The sequence below is a fragment of the Hoplias malabaricus genome, chromosome 11 (assembly GCF_029633855.1).
Source record: "Hoplias malabaricus isolate fHopMal1 chromosome 11, fHopMal1.hap1, whole genome shotgun sequence".
Classification (NCBI taxonomy): domain Eukaryota; kingdom Metazoa; phylum Chordata; class Actinopteri; order Characiformes; family Erythrinidae; genus Hoplias; species Hoplias malabaricus.
The window spans coordinates 41,024,921-41,043,894 of NC_089810.1; the positions used below are offsets into that span (position 1 = coordinate 41,024,921).

The 18,974-nt window shown below is 43.8% G+C and overlaps 2 protein-coding genes across 3 annotated transcripts in view; one reads left to right on the forward strand and one right to left on the reverse strand.

The window, feature by feature from the left end:
* The first annotated feature begins 1,376 nt into the window (after positions 1-1,376).
* On the forward strand, positions 1,377-5,247 carry LOC136709760 (deoxyuridine 5'-triphosphate nucleotidohydrolase-like). 2 transcript variants are annotated; one of them, XM_066685245.1, is made up of 7 exons: positions 1,377-1,729; positions 3,472-3,625; positions 4,008-4,099; positions 4,187-4,231; positions 4,775-4,849; positions 4,944-5,014; positions 5,132-5,247. In XM_066685245.1, the coding sequence occupies exons 1-7, from the start codon at positions 1,609-1,611 to the stop codon at positions 5,186-5,188; spliced, it is 615 nt and encodes a 204-aa protein (XP_066541342.1). In that variant the 5' UTR covers positions 1,377-1,608; the 3' UTR covers positions 5,189-5,247. The 2 variants fall into 2 exon arrangements, with proteins under 2 accessions (XP_066541342.1, XP_066541343.1); XM_066685246.1 differs by lacking the exon at positions 1,377-1,729 and having other exon boundaries at positions 3,205-3,625.
* Positions 5,248-6,298: 1,051 nt separating this feature from the next.
* LOC136709209 (fibrillin-1-like) overlaps positions 6,299-18,974 on the reverse strand; it is a 79,406-nt gene continuing 66,730 nt past the window's right edge. The window contains exons 55-67 of the mRNA XM_066684294.1: positions 18,609-18,728; positions 18,404-18,526; positions 17,800-17,931; positions 16,721-16,846; positions 15,427-15,633; positions 13,734-13,859; positions 12,602-12,724; positions 11,599-11,715; positions 9,531-9,659; positions 9,322-9,441; positions 8,779-9,010; positions 8,329-8,512; positions 6,299-8,126 (exon numbers count right to left, since the gene is read on the reverse strand). Coding sequence (XP_066540391.1) covers positions 7,743-8,126; positions 8,329-8,512; positions 8,779-9,010; positions 9,322-9,441; positions 9,531-9,659; positions 11,599-11,715; positions 12,602-12,724; positions 13,734-13,859; positions 15,427-15,633; positions 16,721-16,846; positions 17,800-17,931; positions 18,404-18,526; positions 18,609-18,728 — 2,123 coding nt within the window. The 3' untranslated portion in view covers positions 6,299-7,742. The remainder of the gene's footprint in view (positions 8,127-8,328; positions 8,513-8,778; positions 9,011-9,321; positions 9,442-9,530; positions 9,660-11,598; positions 11,716-12,601; positions 12,725-13,733; positions 13,860-15,426; positions 15,634-16,720; positions 16,847-17,799; positions 17,932-18,403; positions 18,527-18,608; positions 18,729-18,974) is intronic.

Genomic DNA, 18,974 nt, shown 5'->3' on the forward strand with positions numbered 1-18,974 from the left:
GAGAAAAAAATAGAAAAAAAAATCATTAAAAAAACAAGAAAAAAAAAGAAAAAAAATGAGAAAAAAAATATATAAAAAGAAAAAAATGGAGGCGCAGGAGAGAAAAAAATGAAAAAAATAAAAAAATGAGAAAAAAAGAAAAAGAAAATAAAAAAATGAAAAAAGTGAAAAAGAAATGGAGGTGCAGGAGACAAGAAAAATGGAAAAAAAAAAGAAAAAAATGAAAAAATGGAGAATCAGGAGAGAAAAAAATAAGAATCCGGAGACAAAAAGAAATAGAGTTGCAGGAGTGGAAAATAATGAAAAAAATGAGAAAAAAAAATAAAAGAAAAAATGAGAAAAAAAGAGAGGAAAAAAGAGAAAAATTATGAAAAAAAGAAAAAAAATGAAAAAAGACAAAAATAAATGGAGGTGCAGGAGAGAAAAAAAACAGAAAAAACAACAGAAAAAATATAAAAAAGAGAAAAAGAAATGGAGGCGCAGGAGAAAAAAATGAAAGAAATGAAAAAAATAAAAAACAGAATAAAGAGAAAAAGAAATGGAGGAGAAAAAAAAAGAAAAAAAAAACAGAAACATTTTAGAGAAAAAGAAAAAAATAGAAAAACATGAAAAAGAGAAAAAGAAATGGAGGTTCAGGAGAGAAAAAAATGAGAAAAATATGAAAAAAATTTGGAAAAAAAGAAGAATCAGGAGAAAAAAAGAAATGGAGGCACAGACAACAAAACAACAAAAAAATTAGAAAAAAAGAAAATGAATGGAGGATCAGGAGAGAGAGAGAGAGAGAGAGAGAGAAAGAAAGAAAGAAATGGAGGCGCAGGAGAGAGAAATGTGAGAACAGAAGAGAAAGAGGGGAATAAGAGAACAGGAAAGAGAGAACTCCGAGAGGATGATGGAGAGAGAGGAAGAGGGAAACGTGAAGAAGAAATGAAAGTGAAGAAAGAAAACAAAAGTCTAGAGCTTCAGTTCAAACAGAAAACAGATTGCGCAGCACGGTGGTGCCACAAGTTGTTTGTGCCACACAGCTCCGGAGTTCTGGGGTTGTGGGTTCAAACCCCACCTCAGTGACTCTGTCTGGAAGAGCTCGGTGTGTTCTCCCTCCTCTATGGACCTGCTTCCAGCGCAAACCAACTGCAGAGCAGCAAATGGTGAGGAAACATTTTAGAAATGTTATAAAAGTGTATTTTACCTTTGACTTGACCTTTATTTACTGTGTTTAGAGTGATCAGTGTGGTGTTTAGTGTGAGAATCCTGTGTTCAGTGTGAGATTACTGTGTGTACAGTGTGGTGCTATTGTTGTGTGGACCAGTGTTCAGAGTGTAGTGTCGAAGTTGAGCGGTAGGGGGCAGCAGTGTTCAGGCTTATACAGACTGCTGAAAACAGAAGAAGAAAGTCTGAAACACAAGATGGCGGCCTGTGACGGAGATGCTCTTTAAATTCTCACTAAAGGACGCTTTAAACTCACACTGGGGCTCTGTGGGGGGGATTTCCGTTGCTGAGGGAAACACAGTCGTGGTTATGGAGCTGTGGAGATCGTAGAGGGAACATAAAACACCTGTCTGTGTCTCTCTCTGGACAGGTTTACTGCGCCGAACCGTCTGTCAGTGAAGGATGAGTAACAGAGGCTGCATTATCAGGATGAGTTTTCTGTGCCACTCTTTGAGGAAGTTAATAAAAAAAGGAGGAGAACACTGCCTTCGGCGGAGAACATGTTCCTCACGCGCGCACACAGGTATCTGAATAGGCTTTTAATAATAGTGCACCATTTAATGCTGCAGAAAGATCTGTGTCATGTATTATATCAGTCTAATAAGTTAACTACGGTTTGTGGGATGTGTTGTTGTTATTCTGTCATATTAATAAAGACTTCCGGCTTCATTTATATCACTCTAATAATCTTTAATGCGTGTGGTGGTTATAGTTCTAGGCTTTTAATGAACGTGCTGCATTTTTCATTTCACATTCTCCAAATAGGAGAAATCTGTCTAACATTTCCCAAAACTGCAGGATAATGACCAAATGTAATATACAACTCAAATGATTTAGGAACTATATATATTCACACTATAAATGAGTGACATCCCATTCTTAGTTCATAGAAAACCCTGCTGATCCAGCTCTGTCACTTTGTGCATTTGTGGCTGAGTTGCTGTCGTTCCCAAACGCTTCCTCTTCGTTGTAACTGTGGAATATTTAGTAGCGAGGAAATTTCACAAGTGGAAGTTTTGCACAGGTGGCCTCCAATCACAGCGCCACGCTTCTGAGAGCGACCCTTTCTTTCACAAACGTTTGTAGAAGCAGTCTTTATGCCTAAGTGCTTGGACTGATTTATTTGTGGCCACGAAAGTGAGTGCAACACATGGATTCAGTGACTCGGATGGGCGAGTTAATACTAAAGGCAGTACACCGTGTGTGTATAAGGTGTTTGCGCCAATGTGCTCCTGAGCCGCAGTAGTGATGTGTCGATCGCGAACGAACCGGTTCAAAGAGCCGCCTCTTGTAAGTGAACGGTGAGAGCCGGTTCCCGTCTAAGACCGAGCCATTTTTTCTAAGGCTTGTCATTCAACCAATCAGAGAACAACAAGCAGAGCTGAGACACTGGGTTTTCCTGAATGCCAATCTGCCTTCCAAAAAATAGTTGAAGAAAATGTTAAATCAGTTAAATGTTGACAGTTGTGGTTGTTTTATTCACTACCGGCGAATGCTGCTGTTTTGCACTTTGCAGAGTATTTGTTTATTTTATTTCCCAGAAATGGATGATTATTTAATTTAATAAACTATTTTGTAATACCTACCTTTTGGGTTCCATTGGCTGTATTTCAGAGTTTACAAGTGATTTTTTATTAAGGTGTTTAAATACAAATCCAGTTATTTATACAATTGAATGTGTGAGTGCAGTCAGTGAGTTATTACAAGACAGCCATAAAAACAACTGGCCATTGCAACACTATGTATTATTTTTAATATTGAACAATAATATTTTGTCCATATAGTCATGTAAAATGTAGGTAATATTGTTCTGTACCAGTGGTAAAACAAAGAGCCATTTAGGAGCCGAAAGAGCCGGCTCCCCAAAAAGAGCCGAAATTCCCATGACTAAGCCGCAGTTTTGTGGAGTGTACCGTTGTGATCACTCGCTGTTGCAGGGTCTCTCCCTCCCCCTCACACTCATCGGTTTGGGACAGCCCACCAGTAAAGGCGCAAACGTTGGCGGAGGACTGTGATTGGAGGCTGTCTCTCTTGAGGGCTGTGCCTGGGCTCCGCGATTGGTCCGCGTGGAAGCGAGAGAGAGACGTCGATTGGCTTGAGAGTCGAGGTTTCTTTCTTTACGCATGCGTCAAAAAAAAAATTGGCGGCAAAGGTTTCAAACAGTTCTGCAGGGGCGACGGGACTGAGGAGGTTTTTTTTTTTTTTAAAGCTTTAAAATCTTGCATTTTGTTTTTAACCCGAGAACTCGTCCCCGCTCTCCCTCAGACAGAATGCCGTGCTCAGCCGGATCAGACGACGCCGTGTCTCCCGCTAAGCGGAGCAGAGAGGACGCGCCGGTGCTGAGGTTCGCTAAGCTGTCGGAGCACGCTACCACCCCGAGCCGGGGCTCCAGCAAGGCGGCGGGGTACGACCTCTACAGGTAAGGAAGGGGTGGGGGGAGCAACACCCGGGAGCTGTAATACTAATGTCGGCTGTTTGATGATAGGAAAAGTGCTGTAAACGCGGGGGAGAACATGCTAGAAATAAAAAGACCGCGAAGAGAGCGGCTCAGCACAAAACCAGACGTACACCTCCCAAAAGACAACGCTAGCTTTAAAGTCCACACAGACGAACTGTAAAAGGAGGGGGAGGGGGGAGCTGAAGTGTTTAGAGACAGAGAGAGAGAAGGGGGACGTTAGAGAGGCAGAGAGAGAGAAAAATTAGAAGTAGATAAACAGAAATGGCGGGAAAAACTAGTACATACCCCGGATGATAGGAATGTAATGTGGGTAATGTTTGATGAACTCTTTGTTTGTGTTCAGTGCCTATGACTACTCCATCGCTTCTATGGATAAAGTAGTGGTGAAGACTGATATTCAGATTGCGGTTCCTCCGGGCTGCTACGGAAGAGTCGGTGAGACACCATTTTATTTAATGTATTTTTTTATAGCCTTAGATCACTGAAACATTGAAATGAATATTTCTTCTACTTGTTTTTAAGCTCCTCGCTCTGGTCTGGCAGCAAAGCACTTCATAGACGTTGGAGGTAAGTTTGGTGTCTGATTCTATTAAGTCTCCCACCAGTCATTGATTAACCGCTTAAACGTGTGTGTGAGGGGGAATACTAGTGTGACCAGACGTCCTCTTTTACCCGGACATGTCCTCCTTTTTAGACTTAAAAAAATGTCCAGGCGGAATTTCACAAACGTCCGGCATTTTGTTTTTCTAGAGCTTACATAGAACTTCGAGAAGCTTCGTTCACAAACTAGTCCCGCCCTCCCCTACTCCGATTGGTTCGCTTGAGTGAGAAGGGGGCGTGGTGAAGTAGCCTATAATCTTCTGATTGGACGGTCTGACTGTAGAGCTACCGTTATTGGTCGATAACCTTCTCTGTAAACATTTAATTGGTCAGCAGTCGTCCACCCCCGGGAGACGTGTCCTCTTTTTCACCGTCTCAGAACTGGTCACCCTAGGGAATAGTGAACTTACAAACTGGATGGGAGTTGGCTGCAGTTTACATTTTAGTAAAGTTTCTGCTGCATAGAAAGGGATGGAAATGTCTGTCTGAACACCACGTGTCCTGTTTTAGCTGGTGTGGTGGACGAGGATTACAGAGGCAACCTCGGCGTGGTTCTGTTTAACTTCAGCAAAGAGACGTTTGAAGGTAAAGTAACTGTTTGACCTTCTGAGCAGTTTAAGAGTCAGTTATATTTGGGCTTATATTTTGCTTTTGTTTTTTTCCCTTTCCCCGTTTGCAGTGAAGAAAGGAGACCGAGTGGCTCAGCTGGTGTGTGAGCGAATCTGTTACCCTGACCTCGTGGAGTTGGAGGTGAGTAATAAACACACACTGGTTGTATTTAAACTAGTCCATGAGGTCTGAGCCTGTGCTGCAGCTCTGTACCAAAACAGTGCTTTACATATTTCAAAACGATTTGGTGTTTTTCAGACTCTCGATGAGACGGAGAGAGGCTCCGGAGGATTCGGCTCCACTGGAAGAAGCTGAAGTTTGTTTTTGTGTTGGTTTTTTAAAATGTTATGTATTAAATAAAACGTTTATAATAATCTTCATGTTTGTGTTGTTGAACTCCTATTCACTGATGGACACTGAGGCAGTACTTAGGAGCTGCCAACAGATGGCGCCCTTGTTCACGTTTTTGTTGAAGTTTTTCCTGTGTGTTCTTGTCCAGCCATTGATTTGCTTCAGGCAGATAATCCTACTGTGACACTCCTGTAGATTTTAAAGAATGTATTAAACATAATAATCAAAACATTACGTAGTTTGCTTTGACTTTAAGGAAACGCCACCATTTTCCTGAACGTTTAATTGTTACTACGTGGGAGGTGCTCCATCAGAACAGTGGGGCGAAGGGAACTAAATGTCATGCTCTAAAGCTTTCTCACGGTGCCACTGCAGCTAGTGTGATGGTAATTTGCAGGGGTGCCCAACTCCAGTCCTGGAGGGCCAGTATCCAGCAGAGTTTGGTGATTGCTCTGCTAAAACACACCCCTTAAACCTAGCAATTAACATGAGTTGACTCAGGTGTGTGAGTAGAGGTATAACCAAAATTTGCTGGATACCGGCTCTCCAGGACTGGAGTTGGGCACCCCTGGAATACAGGAATGTGCAGGAAGTTGAGACCAGTTGAGCTTTCACTGTTGCCCAGTTCCATTCACCTCCAAAACTTTCACTAATCAACATCACTCCAGTTCTAAATTACTCTCCTCAAAAGTTTGTGGACACCCACCCATCTGTCATTTCGTCAAAGGCAGCCAAATCGAGGACTGTCCAATAGGAGTCTTCCTCAGCTCTGTTCCTATTGGACAGGCTTGACTTCAGGGGGGTATCTGGCTAAACAAATCCTGCTTCATTATACACCTCTCTGATCTGACGGGCATTGATCCGGAGTGTTTCTCTTCACTGTGGTAACCTTGGATAGAATTAACACTGGATACTGTATGGATTTGATGGCACTGCATGATAAAGTTAGCTCAGGTACTGACAGGTGATCCAGTATTAGTTTTCCCGTCTTAAATTCACTCTAGGGATGTCTACAAACCTTTGGACACTGCCGTGTTGGATCAGAAATGAGGGACTCGGTACCATAACCCCACTGAAAACCAAAACAGTTTTTATTGTGAATTTACAGCTAAATCCCCTCTCGGATGTGAACACAAACAAAAATTTGTTCTAAATAATGGCGTACTTGTATTATTATTTTTACTTGTCGCCACGGCGACGGCACTGACTGTACTTTGCGGGTGTGTGTTTGTGGCCCCCGGGGGCCTCAGTGCAGTAGTTCTGGAGACAGACGTTGCTTGTTTTCCTTCAGAACGATGAATACACAGTTAACAGGAAAAAGTAGTAGTTGGTCATTATTTATAATGAGCACCATTATGTGTTGCATCCCTCCAGTCCCAGGGTGAGTGACTAGTTTCAGACAGATTTTTTGCTTTTTTTTCTCCCCCCCTCCCAAAGTTAAAAGTGGCTTGGTTACAGTATACACACACTGAATGCACGCAGCAATAGAGGCGTTAAGTGACGAACAGAAACAGAAGAGCTAAGTTCTCTTGCGAAGAGATGCTTTAGATTCGGAGAGTCTGCAGAAGGGTAATGGATAGCTCCTGCGCTGGTAAAGAATATTACAGTGCATTCGTATAAAACAAAAAAATATCTAATGTTGACATGTTACTAGCACCAGTAAATATGATTAAAACAGAGTGGAGAGAGAAATTAAGGAAGTGGAGTCCATTAAGGCTTATATCGTGCCCTCCTTCGGTCTAAAGCTCCAAACCAATCAGAATAAAGCGCTTTACTTCTCTGTTTCAGAACCAGCACAGAGCGGAGAACCCTTCCACTGTCTGTTAAAAAAGCCATCAGTCATTTTCTCCAATGATTCCTCTTCACGTTACGGAACAGCTGTTACTCTGACACCTAGTGGCCTGGGTGTATCAGAGCTCGGGATAAGTTTAGTACACAAACATGGCCGCCCCCGTGTGGGGACCTGCTCTATGGAGCCTAAACGTGTTCGTTCATGGTTTACGAAGCACTGTGTCTCCGTCCTTTGATTTGCACTTTTGCACAGAAAGAAATGTAAATAATAATCACGTTTATAAATATTGTTTGCTGAAAATGACTGACCGCTCCTTTAAGAGTCTCTAATAATAGTGTGGTTACACATTAAAACTACATGCAACAACAGTGAGTTTACTGATGTAGACATGCGCCTCAACCCCTTTTTTATTAATGATTTTGGTAGCTACCGGATATTTCTATATCGTGACATGGACTAATCCCGTAATCAGTCTGTAACAGTGAATACCTCACCCTTAGTTTACGCTGTTACTGTATGCACTGCTCATGTGTAACGACACGGTTATTGAAGACGTGTGACAGTGAACATCCTTCAGTTCCTTTCTGTTCTTCGTTCTGTCGTATTATTATAATTATTATTTTACTGTTTACTCTAAGAGAACTGTATGTTATTGATATGTGGTAGAGATCTTTGGTCACGGCGAATGGAGTCCTCTGTCTTTGGTGTTGTATTTTTGGACTGTTTTTAGTGCAGGACGATCTGCAGTTTGACTCGTAGTGTTTCTCCCAGTTGTCCACTGAGGTAGTCTTTATCATGCATGTCCTCCAGAGCGGCCAGCTGTTTCTTGCGGTACAGAGGCGTGCTGCTGATTTGTAAATAAAAGGCCCCGGGCAGCGGGTGTTTGCTCCTGTTTAAGTGCAGGTAGCTGATCCCGTCTCTCTGGGCGAGCTCGAACAAGCCGTCCTCGTTCCCGAAGTCGATGTGATATCGGACGTGGTTGGAGAGTGTGGACAGGGCTGGGAGGAACTCGATGATGTGATCTTTAACGCTCAGATCGCTGATGTTCAGGTGGAAGTTTAAGGTGTTGTCCACGTCCACGCTGGCCAAGCTGACCGCCTCCTGATCCAGCTGTTTGTTTAAAAAGAGTATTAATAATAGGTATTACCTGCTCAGACGAAATCTAACGTAAAAAATAAAATGATAAAGACTTCCTAATTATTCCATTCCGGTCACGACGAAGAATCGGAAAAGACAACGTATACATAAAGAAGGAAATGGAGAAAGTCCGATCGATACCTTCATAGAAATCACGAGACTGTGAGGCTTTTACCTGATTGTCCTCTGGTTGTTCTTCTGTTCCATTGCTGCTCCTCTTCTTCCTTCCTTTTTTGGGAAAGCCATTGGTTTTACACTCGTAACAGGCCTCAGGGGAAAGAGAGTTCTCATCTCCTTCTGATCCAGGACCAGCCCCTGGGGCACCGCCGCCGCCAAAACCCACTCCAGATACACAGTACCTACGACACACACAAGATCATTAAGAATTAGGGGTCGTTAACACACTGTCCATTCTCCACAAACTCCAGCAGCACTGCTGTGTCTGATCCACTCTACACCAGCACAACACACACTAACACACCACCACCACGTCAGTGTCACTGCAGCGCTGAGAATGATCCACCACCACATCACACCTGCTCTGTGGGGGTCCTTAATTTGTGGTTTCTTTAATTTTGTGTATCTTTTTGTTCAGTAAATATATCCCCCCTGGCCCTGTCCTCACCCTTGTCCAGCTCTGAAATACCCCGTGGGGCAGCCACAGAGGTACCCTCCATCGGTGTTGGAGCAGCCGTACGTGCAGGGGTTCTGCGGAGACGAACATTCATTCACGTCCTGACAGCCGCCGCTCGTCTGCTCGAAAGAAAACCCAGTGGGGCACAGACAGCGGAAACTGCCCAAGGTGTTGTGGCATGAAGCTCCACCACAAATATGACCACTCTGACACTCATTCTCATCTGTAAACAAACAAACAAACAAAGTGGAAGGGGTAAGTCTGGTCTTCAGTGAGAGTGAAAAATACAGCAGTAAACATCACGCTGACCCTCTGTCTCTCAGTAGACCGATTTGTTGCATGGTTTAGAGCTCAGTAACATCAAAAAATAATGATTGACAGGGGGTCAGTGAGTTTAGTAATTGAACAACATGAGAGTTCACAAAGTCTAGTGCAGTTTATTAATGAACAGAAAGCTACTTGTGTTTGATTTCTTCAGGAGTGCATCTGAGAAGTCAAATCAGTTAAAGAAGAGGCGGATGTAATAGGTCTCACCTACGCACTGGTTCCACTGGTAGTGCTGCAGGAAACCCTGAGGACAGCTACACCTGTATCCTCCAACCAGGTTCTGACAGCCGTGCTGACACCTGTGGCTGCCCTCACACTCGTCCATATCTGTACAATAAACACACACCGGTGAAAATCACAGATACGGATTAGAAACTAATAAAATGGTGCAACTGGAAAAGAAAAGTAGTTTTGACCTTCGCAGTGCTGTCCATTCTGGTCAAGAGTGTATCCTCTCTGACACTCGCAGTTAAAGCTTCCGGGACTGTTCTGACACACTCCGTTTGGACCACACAGCCCAGGATCCGAGGTGCACTCGTTATTGTCTAAACACACACACACACACACGCACGCACACACAGTGTGAACATAAGGACAGAGATTCAGAGTCAGAGAACTGTCAAAATAAAGCACTGAAAAAAGAGCTGCACCCTACAGTGTGTAATGACAGTGTGTTCATTAAAGTTTATATCAGGTGTCGTGAACGACTTATAATGGAGTTTGTAGCCCGTTATGAACAGTGACCTACAGTAAAAGTAGTTAGAATGTGCCTCTGTGCGTGTGTGTGTGTGTGTGTGTAAGGGTGTGTGTGTAAGGGTGTGTGTGTGTTGGAATGGGTTCAGTTTACTTTCAGCTCAGCTGTGAGGACATGAGCTCATGCAGCGGTCACTGTTAAACTTCACTGTTTCCACAGCAACAGGCCTTAGCTACATTCCACAACAACGAACCGCTGGGTTGCCGTGACAACGGGTCAACCGGGTCTCGTTAGGGCAGAAGGTTTAGAGTCATTAATTACGAGGTCGAATGACCCCTGGGAAAGTGATCGTCACACAGTACGTTACACAACAGTGACCCTGCAGGAGTGTGTGTGTGTGTGTGTGGAGACAGAGAGAATGTGTGTGTGTTTGTATGTGTGAGAAAGAGAGAAAATGTGTGTGTGTGTGTGTGTGTGTGAGAGGGAGAGAGAAAAATTGTGTTTTGTATGTGAGAAAGAAAGAGAAAGTGTGTGTGTGTGAGAGAGAGAGAGAGAGAGAGAGAGAGAGAGAGAGAAAAAGAGAAAGTGTGTGTGTGTGTGTGTGTGTGTGTGTGTGTGAGAGAGAGAGAGAGAGAGAGAGAGAAAAAGAGAAAGTGTGTGTGTGTGTGTGTGTGTGTGTGAGAGAGAGAGAGAGAGAGAGAGAAAGAAAGTGTGCATGTGTGTGTGTGTGTGTGTGTATGTGGTAGAGAGAGAGAGAGAGAGAGAAAAAGAGAAAGTGTGTGTGTGTGTGTGTGTGTATGTGGTAGAGAGAGAAAGTGTGCATGTGTGTGTGTGTGTGTGTGTGTGTGAGAGGGAGAGAGAAAAATTGTGTTTTGTATGTGAGAAAGAAAGAGAAAGTGTGTGTGTGTGAGAGAGAGAGAGAGAGAGAAAAAAAAGAGAAAGTGTGTGTGTGTGTGTGAGAGAGAGAGAGAGAGAGAGAGAGAAAGAAAGTGTGTATGTGGTAGAGAGAGAGAAAGTGTGTGTGTGTATATGAGAGAGAGAGAGAGAAAAAAAGAGAAAGTGTGTGTGTGTGTGTGAGAGAGAGAGAGAGAGAGAGAAAGAAAGTGTGCATGTGTGTGTGTGTGTGTATGTGGTAGAGAGAGAGAGAGAGAGAGAGAGAGAGAGAGAAAAAGAGAAAGTGTGTGTGTGTGTGTGTGTGTGTATGTGGTAGAGAGAGAGAGAGAGAGAGAGAGAGAAAGTGTGCATGTGTGTGTGTGTGTGAGAGAGAGAGAGAGAGAGAGAGAAAGTGTGTGTGTGTGTGTATGTGGTAGAGAGAGAGAGAGAGAGAAAGTGTGCATGTGTGTGTGTGTGAGAGAGAGAGAGAGGGAGTGTGTGTGTGCACAATCATTTATAATTAACAAAACGTTATAAAGTAGTAACCTAAACTCCCCACTGATTGGCTGATGTTTGTCGTGGTCAAAAACAGTAAATAAGATCTAATTATAATCTTCCTTTGTGAAACTACACTGGTCTTTTCCCTAAAGTATTGGGCACAGACCCAGCGCTCCACATCTGGGGGTTTTTATGGCACTTTTCCACGACATGGAACCTACACGACACGACCTTGGCTTTCATCTAACCGAATCTGGTCCTGGAACCGGGTTCTGTTTCAGTCCCTGGAATGCACTTCGAGTAAACAGCGCCTAATGTTACCACTGAGTCAATCTCTTGCAGCGGAAAAGCACCATTATACCCCTTTTAGCTACGCTAGGCTTAGGGCATGTGACCTTAATGATGTGTGTTATTCTCACCGATGCAGGCGGAGTGGTGCTGGGTAAATCCTGGTGGGCACTTGCAGGTGAATCCCCCGATAGTGTTGACACACAGGAACTGACAGTTATGCTGCTTAGTGGAACACTCATCCAGATCTGAGAGAGAGAGAGACAGAGAGAGAGCGAGACACAGAGAGAGAAAGAGAGAGAGAGAGAGAAAGAGACAGAAAGAGAGAGCGAGATGGAGAGAGAGAGAGAGACAGATAGAGAGACACACAGAGAGAGAGAGAGAGAGAGAGGAATCAGGAAAAATGTACATTAAATGTATAAACATTGAGAATGCACGTAAACCCCAGTCAGCCATAACATTAAAAACACGCCTATTCGGTTGTTGACACACTGTACCCCTAAAAACACCCCTACAGCTGTGGTATCTGCCCCAAGACATTAGCAGCAGATCCTTTAAGTCCTGTACATTTTGAGATGAGCCTCCATGGGTCTGACTTGTTCTTCCAGCAAATCCCACAGAAGCTCGATCAGACGGAGATCTGGGGAATCTGGAAACTTGGTGAACATCTTGAACTCTCTCATGTTCCCAAACCATTTTTACTGTGTGACAGTGTTCAGTATGCTCCTGGGGTGTTTGTGTAGGGGCGTATGTGGTCTCCAACAAGTCTTAGGTAGGTGGTACGACACTGATTCTTCAGACAAGGCCACGTTCATCCATTGCTCCATTGACCATTAATAAGCCTAGAGCAACCATGGTAGTCTTAACTCGGTCCACTTTTGATTTGCAGTGGTGCTCACTGCTGCAAACCTGCTCTGACCCATAATAATTTGGCCCTCGTCAAAGTACCAACACAGAACCAAGAACCGACTCTTTTGTAACGGTCTAAGATAAACCCTCCCTTCTCCAGAGCCACTGTAAAGAGACGATCAGTGTTTTATTCACTCACCTGACTGCGGATTTAATGTTGTGAGTGATTGTGTACGGGTTACGGCTGCAAAACCAGGTAAAAAGAGAAGTGAAAGTGTGTGTAACCTCTGCAGCTCTTGCGGTCCTCCTGCAGAATATATCCCCTGGGGCAGGAGCACAGATATCCTCCTTCCACGTTCTTACAGATGAAGTTACATGGCTTCGGAGCCTGCACACATTCATCCACATCTGCACACACAGAACACAGGGAGAGAAAGGGCAGGGATTCATTCACAGGATTAGAACCTAGTATATATATCCACACGTCTGGAACTGGATATTTCCCAAAAGATGGAACAATAACGAAAAGCTTTAAGAACAATGCCCACATAATACTGCAAAACCGGCTGTGGACACGTTCAAACACAGTGTAAGTGTCACGTGGGGTTCAAGGAACGAGACAGTGGAGGTATGAGGGGAAATATTTTCATAATTTTTAATAAACAAAGCAGAAACATTACTAGAAATCAACCAACACGAACCGACACAGAACAACCAAAAAAGGACAAACCAAGGGAAAGAGAGCAGATGAAGATCATAACAAACAAGAGCTTTGAGGGAAAACAAAAAACTAAACAGAGATCAGATAAAACTATGATCAAAAACAGGATAAAGCAAGAAAAACTCAGAACGAAACTAAAAAACAACTAGATACTGAAAGAGAACTGGACTCAGACAGAAACAAGAGATACATAAAAAAATAGAACATCTAGGAAACTAGGGAATGAATCATGAAAACAATAAACAAAAACAAAGACTGAGGAAGACGGAAACCTGGGAACACTTAAGAGGAAAGATCACAGGACAGAGAACCACGGATAATGAGACACATGTAACAAAAGTCCTAGAAAACAAAAGAGAATGTTAGCAACGCTGAGACGTGAACGACAGGACATCGAACGGCCGACAAAGAACCGGGAAAATAACCCATCAGGGAACACAAAACTCCTGGGGATGATTGAGACATGTGAGAGGGGAGTGGCTAACAAAGCACATTCACATGAACACACACACACACACACAGACACACACACAAAGAAACAAAGAGAACCAGTCTAAAACAAAAGGGAAAAGAACACAGGAAGAACCCAAAACACTCATCTTATTCTCCAGCCACTTTGAAGCATTATCTGTCCCTAAAATGCATGCACACACGACACACACACACACACACTTACCCACACACACACACACTTACCCACACAGAGTGTGCTGCTGATGTCTGTGGTATATCCAGGATTACAGACACATTTGTATGATCCTTGAGTGTTCACACACCTGCCGTTCTTACACAGGTTTCCCATTACCCTACACTCATCAATATCTGCAAAACACACACCCACACACACACGAGAAGGAGGTCATACACACGTACAGTGTTTAGAGGTTAGAGCCTAATGTACTACACATCCTTGAAGCTTTAGATGTTACTAATGAGTTAAAAAGAAAGATTTTTTTATTGCTGATATTTGCTCTGCAGCATCAGAATGTAAGAATAAAATAGTAGTTCTCAACTATATTTATATCAGAGAACAAAAAATTGATGAATAATAGGTCTGTCCCAAAACCTAGTGAGCTGCCCGAGTAGGCACTGACCTCAGAGGCAGTTTTCTAACCAGCGTCTATCCTCGTGAGGCAGGTTATTGAGGCACTCTAGTTGGACACCGGCTGTTTTCCACTCTGAGATAACTAAAGTTGTAATTATTTTAGCGAACTTTGTAGGTGCACCTGTGTAAAAGTAATGTGCTGAAATATATCTGTGTTTTAAAGAAATTCTCTAATGCAACTCAGCTCCAAACATCTTAATTTCAAGATACAGCACTGCTCTGTGAGACAGCAAGGACTCGAGGATACTGCCTTCTGTTTCAGACACATGCACAGACCGAGTCTTGGCTTGTTCCCGCTCACTGCAGGGGCCCTGTGTTTACTCCCCTCAGCTTAGAGTGACAACACAATGGCTTCCGCTCTTCCTGTTTTTATTGCCATTTTATTTATGTTTGCTTTGAGTTGTCCTTGCATTGCATCATGGTATTGCTTTAACCGCTGAGGAACAGTTCAATTCTGCCTTAAAATTCCACCATACAGTGGAACCTCTACTTACGAACTTGATCCGTTCCGTGACCCGGTTCGTAAGTGGAAAATATCGTTTCTCCCCATTTAAAATAATGGAAAAGCAATTAATGCTTTCCAGCCCCCCAACCCCATGTAGCGTTATTAACAATAAAAGATAAATACAGTGGAAACAGTAATAAAAAAGAAATAATAAAGTTGTAAGTGGTTACACATCTCTACCTTGAAGACGTGACGACTGGCTGGAGCAGTAACACAGGCACTGGCTGTATGACGGGAGGTGGGGGGTGGGGGGAATAACGGAGAGTAGGTGGTGAATGTGGGGAGACGAAGCGTAGATACGGCTTAACTTAGCACCAATTTCAGTGTCTGCTATTTACACTAATGCTAAATTGCTAAAGCTACAATGTGCTAATCTTAAAGCTCACTCAAGTCTGGGGGGCGCTGGGAGACTCGTCTATTGGGGTCAGGGGCCATTTCCAGACGCCGGCTCGGGGGAGGATCGGGTTCGTTTCTAGAGTCATGGTTCATTGGTGGAGGCTAAAAATATTCAAATGCCGGTTCGTATCTTGGAAAGTTCGTTAGTAGAGGTTCCACTGTATTTAGATATCTCAGTATGCAGCCTATGTAATGTCTTTAAGAACTGGGATGTAAAATGCTCTCTATGTAGAAAATGCTCACTAGGTTTTGGGACAGACCCAATATACTGGCTTTCAACATATTGTGCACCACTAGTCTACAGTGCATGCCCTGAAAGCTTTGTTTCATGTGTATCATAGTAGGTAGAGTCATAATAATAAGGGTAGCCTCTACTACCTCACCTTGTCTGTCTGTGGTGTACCCTGGTCCTAAAGGACACATCTTTTTGTACTGTGTTGTTCCAGGGAGAGGACACAGTTCACAGCTGGAACTCCAGCCACGACCTCCGTCACAACAGCACTCAGACTTTGTCACACTCACACGGCTGCTGGAGCTCATCTGGCACAGCGTCTGCAGAACCTCCGTGAAACAGAACCCTAGACGGTTGTCTACAACGAGAACAACAAACAAGAACAAACATTACTCAGGATGTATACACACTACAAACATAGGCTAGGGCTGACTGCGGCTGATTTTACAGGGCTATGCTCAGGGTGCTCTCGTTATGAAGATATGTTAGATATTATGTTTGACTTTATTATTCCTACAAGGAACATTGTTCATTTTGAAGAACTCTACAAGCAAAACATCTTAAAATACAGTATACTGTTGATGTCAGAACAAAAAGTTAAATGTGAAGGAAAAGGAAGTATTTCCAAAATGTAATGGATGTTAATAGCATTCATTCATTCATTCTTCATTGTTTGTAATACTTATCCAGTTCAGGGTCACGGAGGGTCCGGAGCCTACCCAGAATCACTGGGCACAACGCAGGAATCTCTCACACCTATGGCCAATCCACCTACCAACGTGTGTTTTTGGACCGTGGGAGGAAACCAAAGCACCCAGAGGAAACCCACACAGACACAAGGAGAACACACCACACTCCTCACAGACAGTCACCCGGAGGAAACCCACACAGACACAGAGAGAACACACCACACTCCTCACAGACAGTCACCCGGAGGAAACCCACGCAGACACAGAGAGAACACACCACACTCCTCACAGACAGTCACCCGGAGGAAACCCACACAGACACAGAGAGAACACACCACACTCCTCACAGACAGTCACCCGGAGGAAACCCACGCAGACACAGAGAGAACACACCACACTCCTCACAGACAGTCACCCGGAGGAAACCCACACAGACACAGAGAGAACACACCACACTCCTCACAGACAGTCACCCGGAGGAAACCCACACAGACACAGAGAGAACACACCACACTCCTCACAGACAGTCACCCGGAGCAGGACTCAAACCCACGCCCTCCAGGTCCCTGGAGCTGTGTGACAGAGACACTACGTGCTGCTCCACTGTGCCGCCTGTTAACATTTCCAAGTAATTCTTGACTATTTCTATTGCTCTGTTCATCATTAAAATTTTACAAAATGCAAAAACTGAGAAGTTAAAATCTGAGATGCAAAGAAACTGTAGACACAAACAAACAAACAGTCACACACACTCACCGATACACTCTGTCTGGGAGTGACCCGGGACGAATCCCTGGTCACACCTGCACCTGTAGCTGCCGTCTGTGTTTTCACAGCGGCCATTCTCACAGATCCCAGGTTTAGCGGCACATTCGTTCAGATCTGCACAAACAAACAGTAGCAAGAACAGCTTTATATACATTTATAGTTTTAAAACGTGGTACAGGCATAAAATCAAAATATAAATAGCAGCTGGCCTTTTAAGATCGCGTAAAACATGTCAACTTTTACATTTATTCAGCGTCATTGATGCTTTAAATGTCATAAATTAACCCAGGTGCCTTGTTTATTAGTGTTTATGCTGTGTTAAGGAAAAAGGCACATTTAACTGTATTATCTGCTACTTTCTTATTGTCTTACTTGGACAGTTGTGAAAATCTTTGTGCCAATACAGGGGTTGGACAGTGAAAGTGAAACACCTGTCATTGTAGTGTGGGAGGTGTCATGGCTAAACTGGAGCAGCCTGGTGGACAATCTTCATTAACTCCACACTGCACCAGTAAGACCACGTGCATCCAATGGTTCAAACACTGTGTCCTGAAGGCGGTGCCGTGTATCAGGACGACAATGCACCAATACACACAGCAGGACTGGTGAAAGACTGGTTTGATGAACATGAAAGTGAAGTTGAACATCTCCCATGGCCTGCACAGTCACCAGATCTAAATATTATTGAGACACTTTGGGGTGTTTTGGAGGAGCGAGTCAGGAAACGTTTTCCTCCACCAGCATCACGTAGAGACCTGGCCACTATCCTGCAAGAAGAATGGCTTCAAATCCCTCTGACCACTGTGCAGGACTTGTGTATGTCATTCCCAAGACCAACTGACGCTGTATCGGCCGCAAAAGGAGGCCCTACACCAGACTAATACATTACTGTGGTCTAAAACCAGGTGTTTCACTTTCATTGTCCAACCCCTGTGTGTTTACATTCTTTGCCAATGTCTCTAAACAGCTTTATATACCTTTAGCATTTAAACAAAAATAAAAAAATATAGAGTAGACAAATTTAATTCCTCTATTGTATGTGTGTGTGTGTGTGTGTGTATTCTCACCAATGCAGCCGTCTCCGTTGGGCTGTCTTGTTTTCCCCTCAGGACAGATGCACATGTAAGTTCCGATCAGGTTTTTACATCTCATTCCTCTGGACTCACAGTCATCCACTCCGTCTGCACACTCATCCTGATCTAGACACACAGTTAAACAAGAGCTTAAATCAAAGGACAGACCTCCTTATTATGTCTGTAGTCTCTCAGACAAGACTGTGGTCAGATGGAGAGATGGTGGAGACTGTATCTTGTGTCTCCCGCAGCTCATATGTTTCTCCAGAGACAAAGAGTCTCCTGGTGAGTTTCAGTGGAGATCTCAGTAAAGTCTCCCACTGGCTCAGAGCTGCTGAGATAATAACTCTCCTGTTGATCTGCAGCTGAACTAAAGACAGATCTCCACCATTTCTCCTCAGCACTAAGAACCTTCTCAGAGTCGATGCTGAGAGTCACTCTGTCCTTTTTAAATCTGAACACAATTACACGTCTCTTTTTTGTCCGTTTCTCCAGAGGAATTTCAGGAGAATCCCCATTAAGGTGTAGAGACAAGTGGCCAAGTTTTCTTTGGTGTGTGTAGATGTATGTGTGTGTGTGTGTGTGTGTGTGTGTGTACCTTTACACATCCTGCGGTCCTCCCTGAGCACATATCCCGCGGGGCACATGCACACATAGGATCCGTAAGTGTTCACACATCGGAAGGCACAAAGCAGGGGATTCTGGGAACACTCGTTAATATCTGCACAGATTTACCACCATCATTGAGTTAGCTTTAGCATTTTAGCAGAAGCAAGGCAGCAAAAAAAGCATCTTCTTCTTACCTTCACAAGTCATCATTGGTCCAGGTTCAAATCCTTCATCACAAGTGCACTCAAACCCACCGATCACATTTGTACATGTCCCATTACCACACGGACTGCCAAGCAAACACTCATCAGTGTCTAAGAGGGAGAGGGAGAGACCGAGAGAGAGAGAGAGAGAGAGAGAGAGAGGCAGACCGAGAGAGAAGCAGAGAGAGAAAGAGAGAGACCGAGAGAGAAGCAGAGAGAGAGACAGACAGAGAGAGAGAGACCGAGAGAGAAGCAGAGAGAGAGAGAAAGAGAGAGAGAGACCGAGAGAGAAGCAGAGAGAGAGAGAGAGAGACAGACAGAGAGAGAGAGAGACCGAGAGAGACCGAGAGAGAAGCA

Bases quoted from the DNA above. Each gene is read 5' to 3' on its own strand.
- LOC136709760 (XM_066685245.1), top strand. From the start codon at position 1,609: ATGAGTAACAGAGGCTGCATTATCAGGATGAGTTTTCTGTGCCACTCT. The intron at 3,626-4,007 runs GTAAGGAAGGGG...GTTTGTGTTCAG, and splicing joins GCGGGGTACGACCTCTACAG to TGCCTATGACTACTCCATCG. The intron at 4,850-4,943 runs GTAAAGTAACTG...CCCCGTTTGCAG, and splicing joins CAGCAAAGAGACGTTTGAAG to TGAAGAAAGGAGACCGAGTG.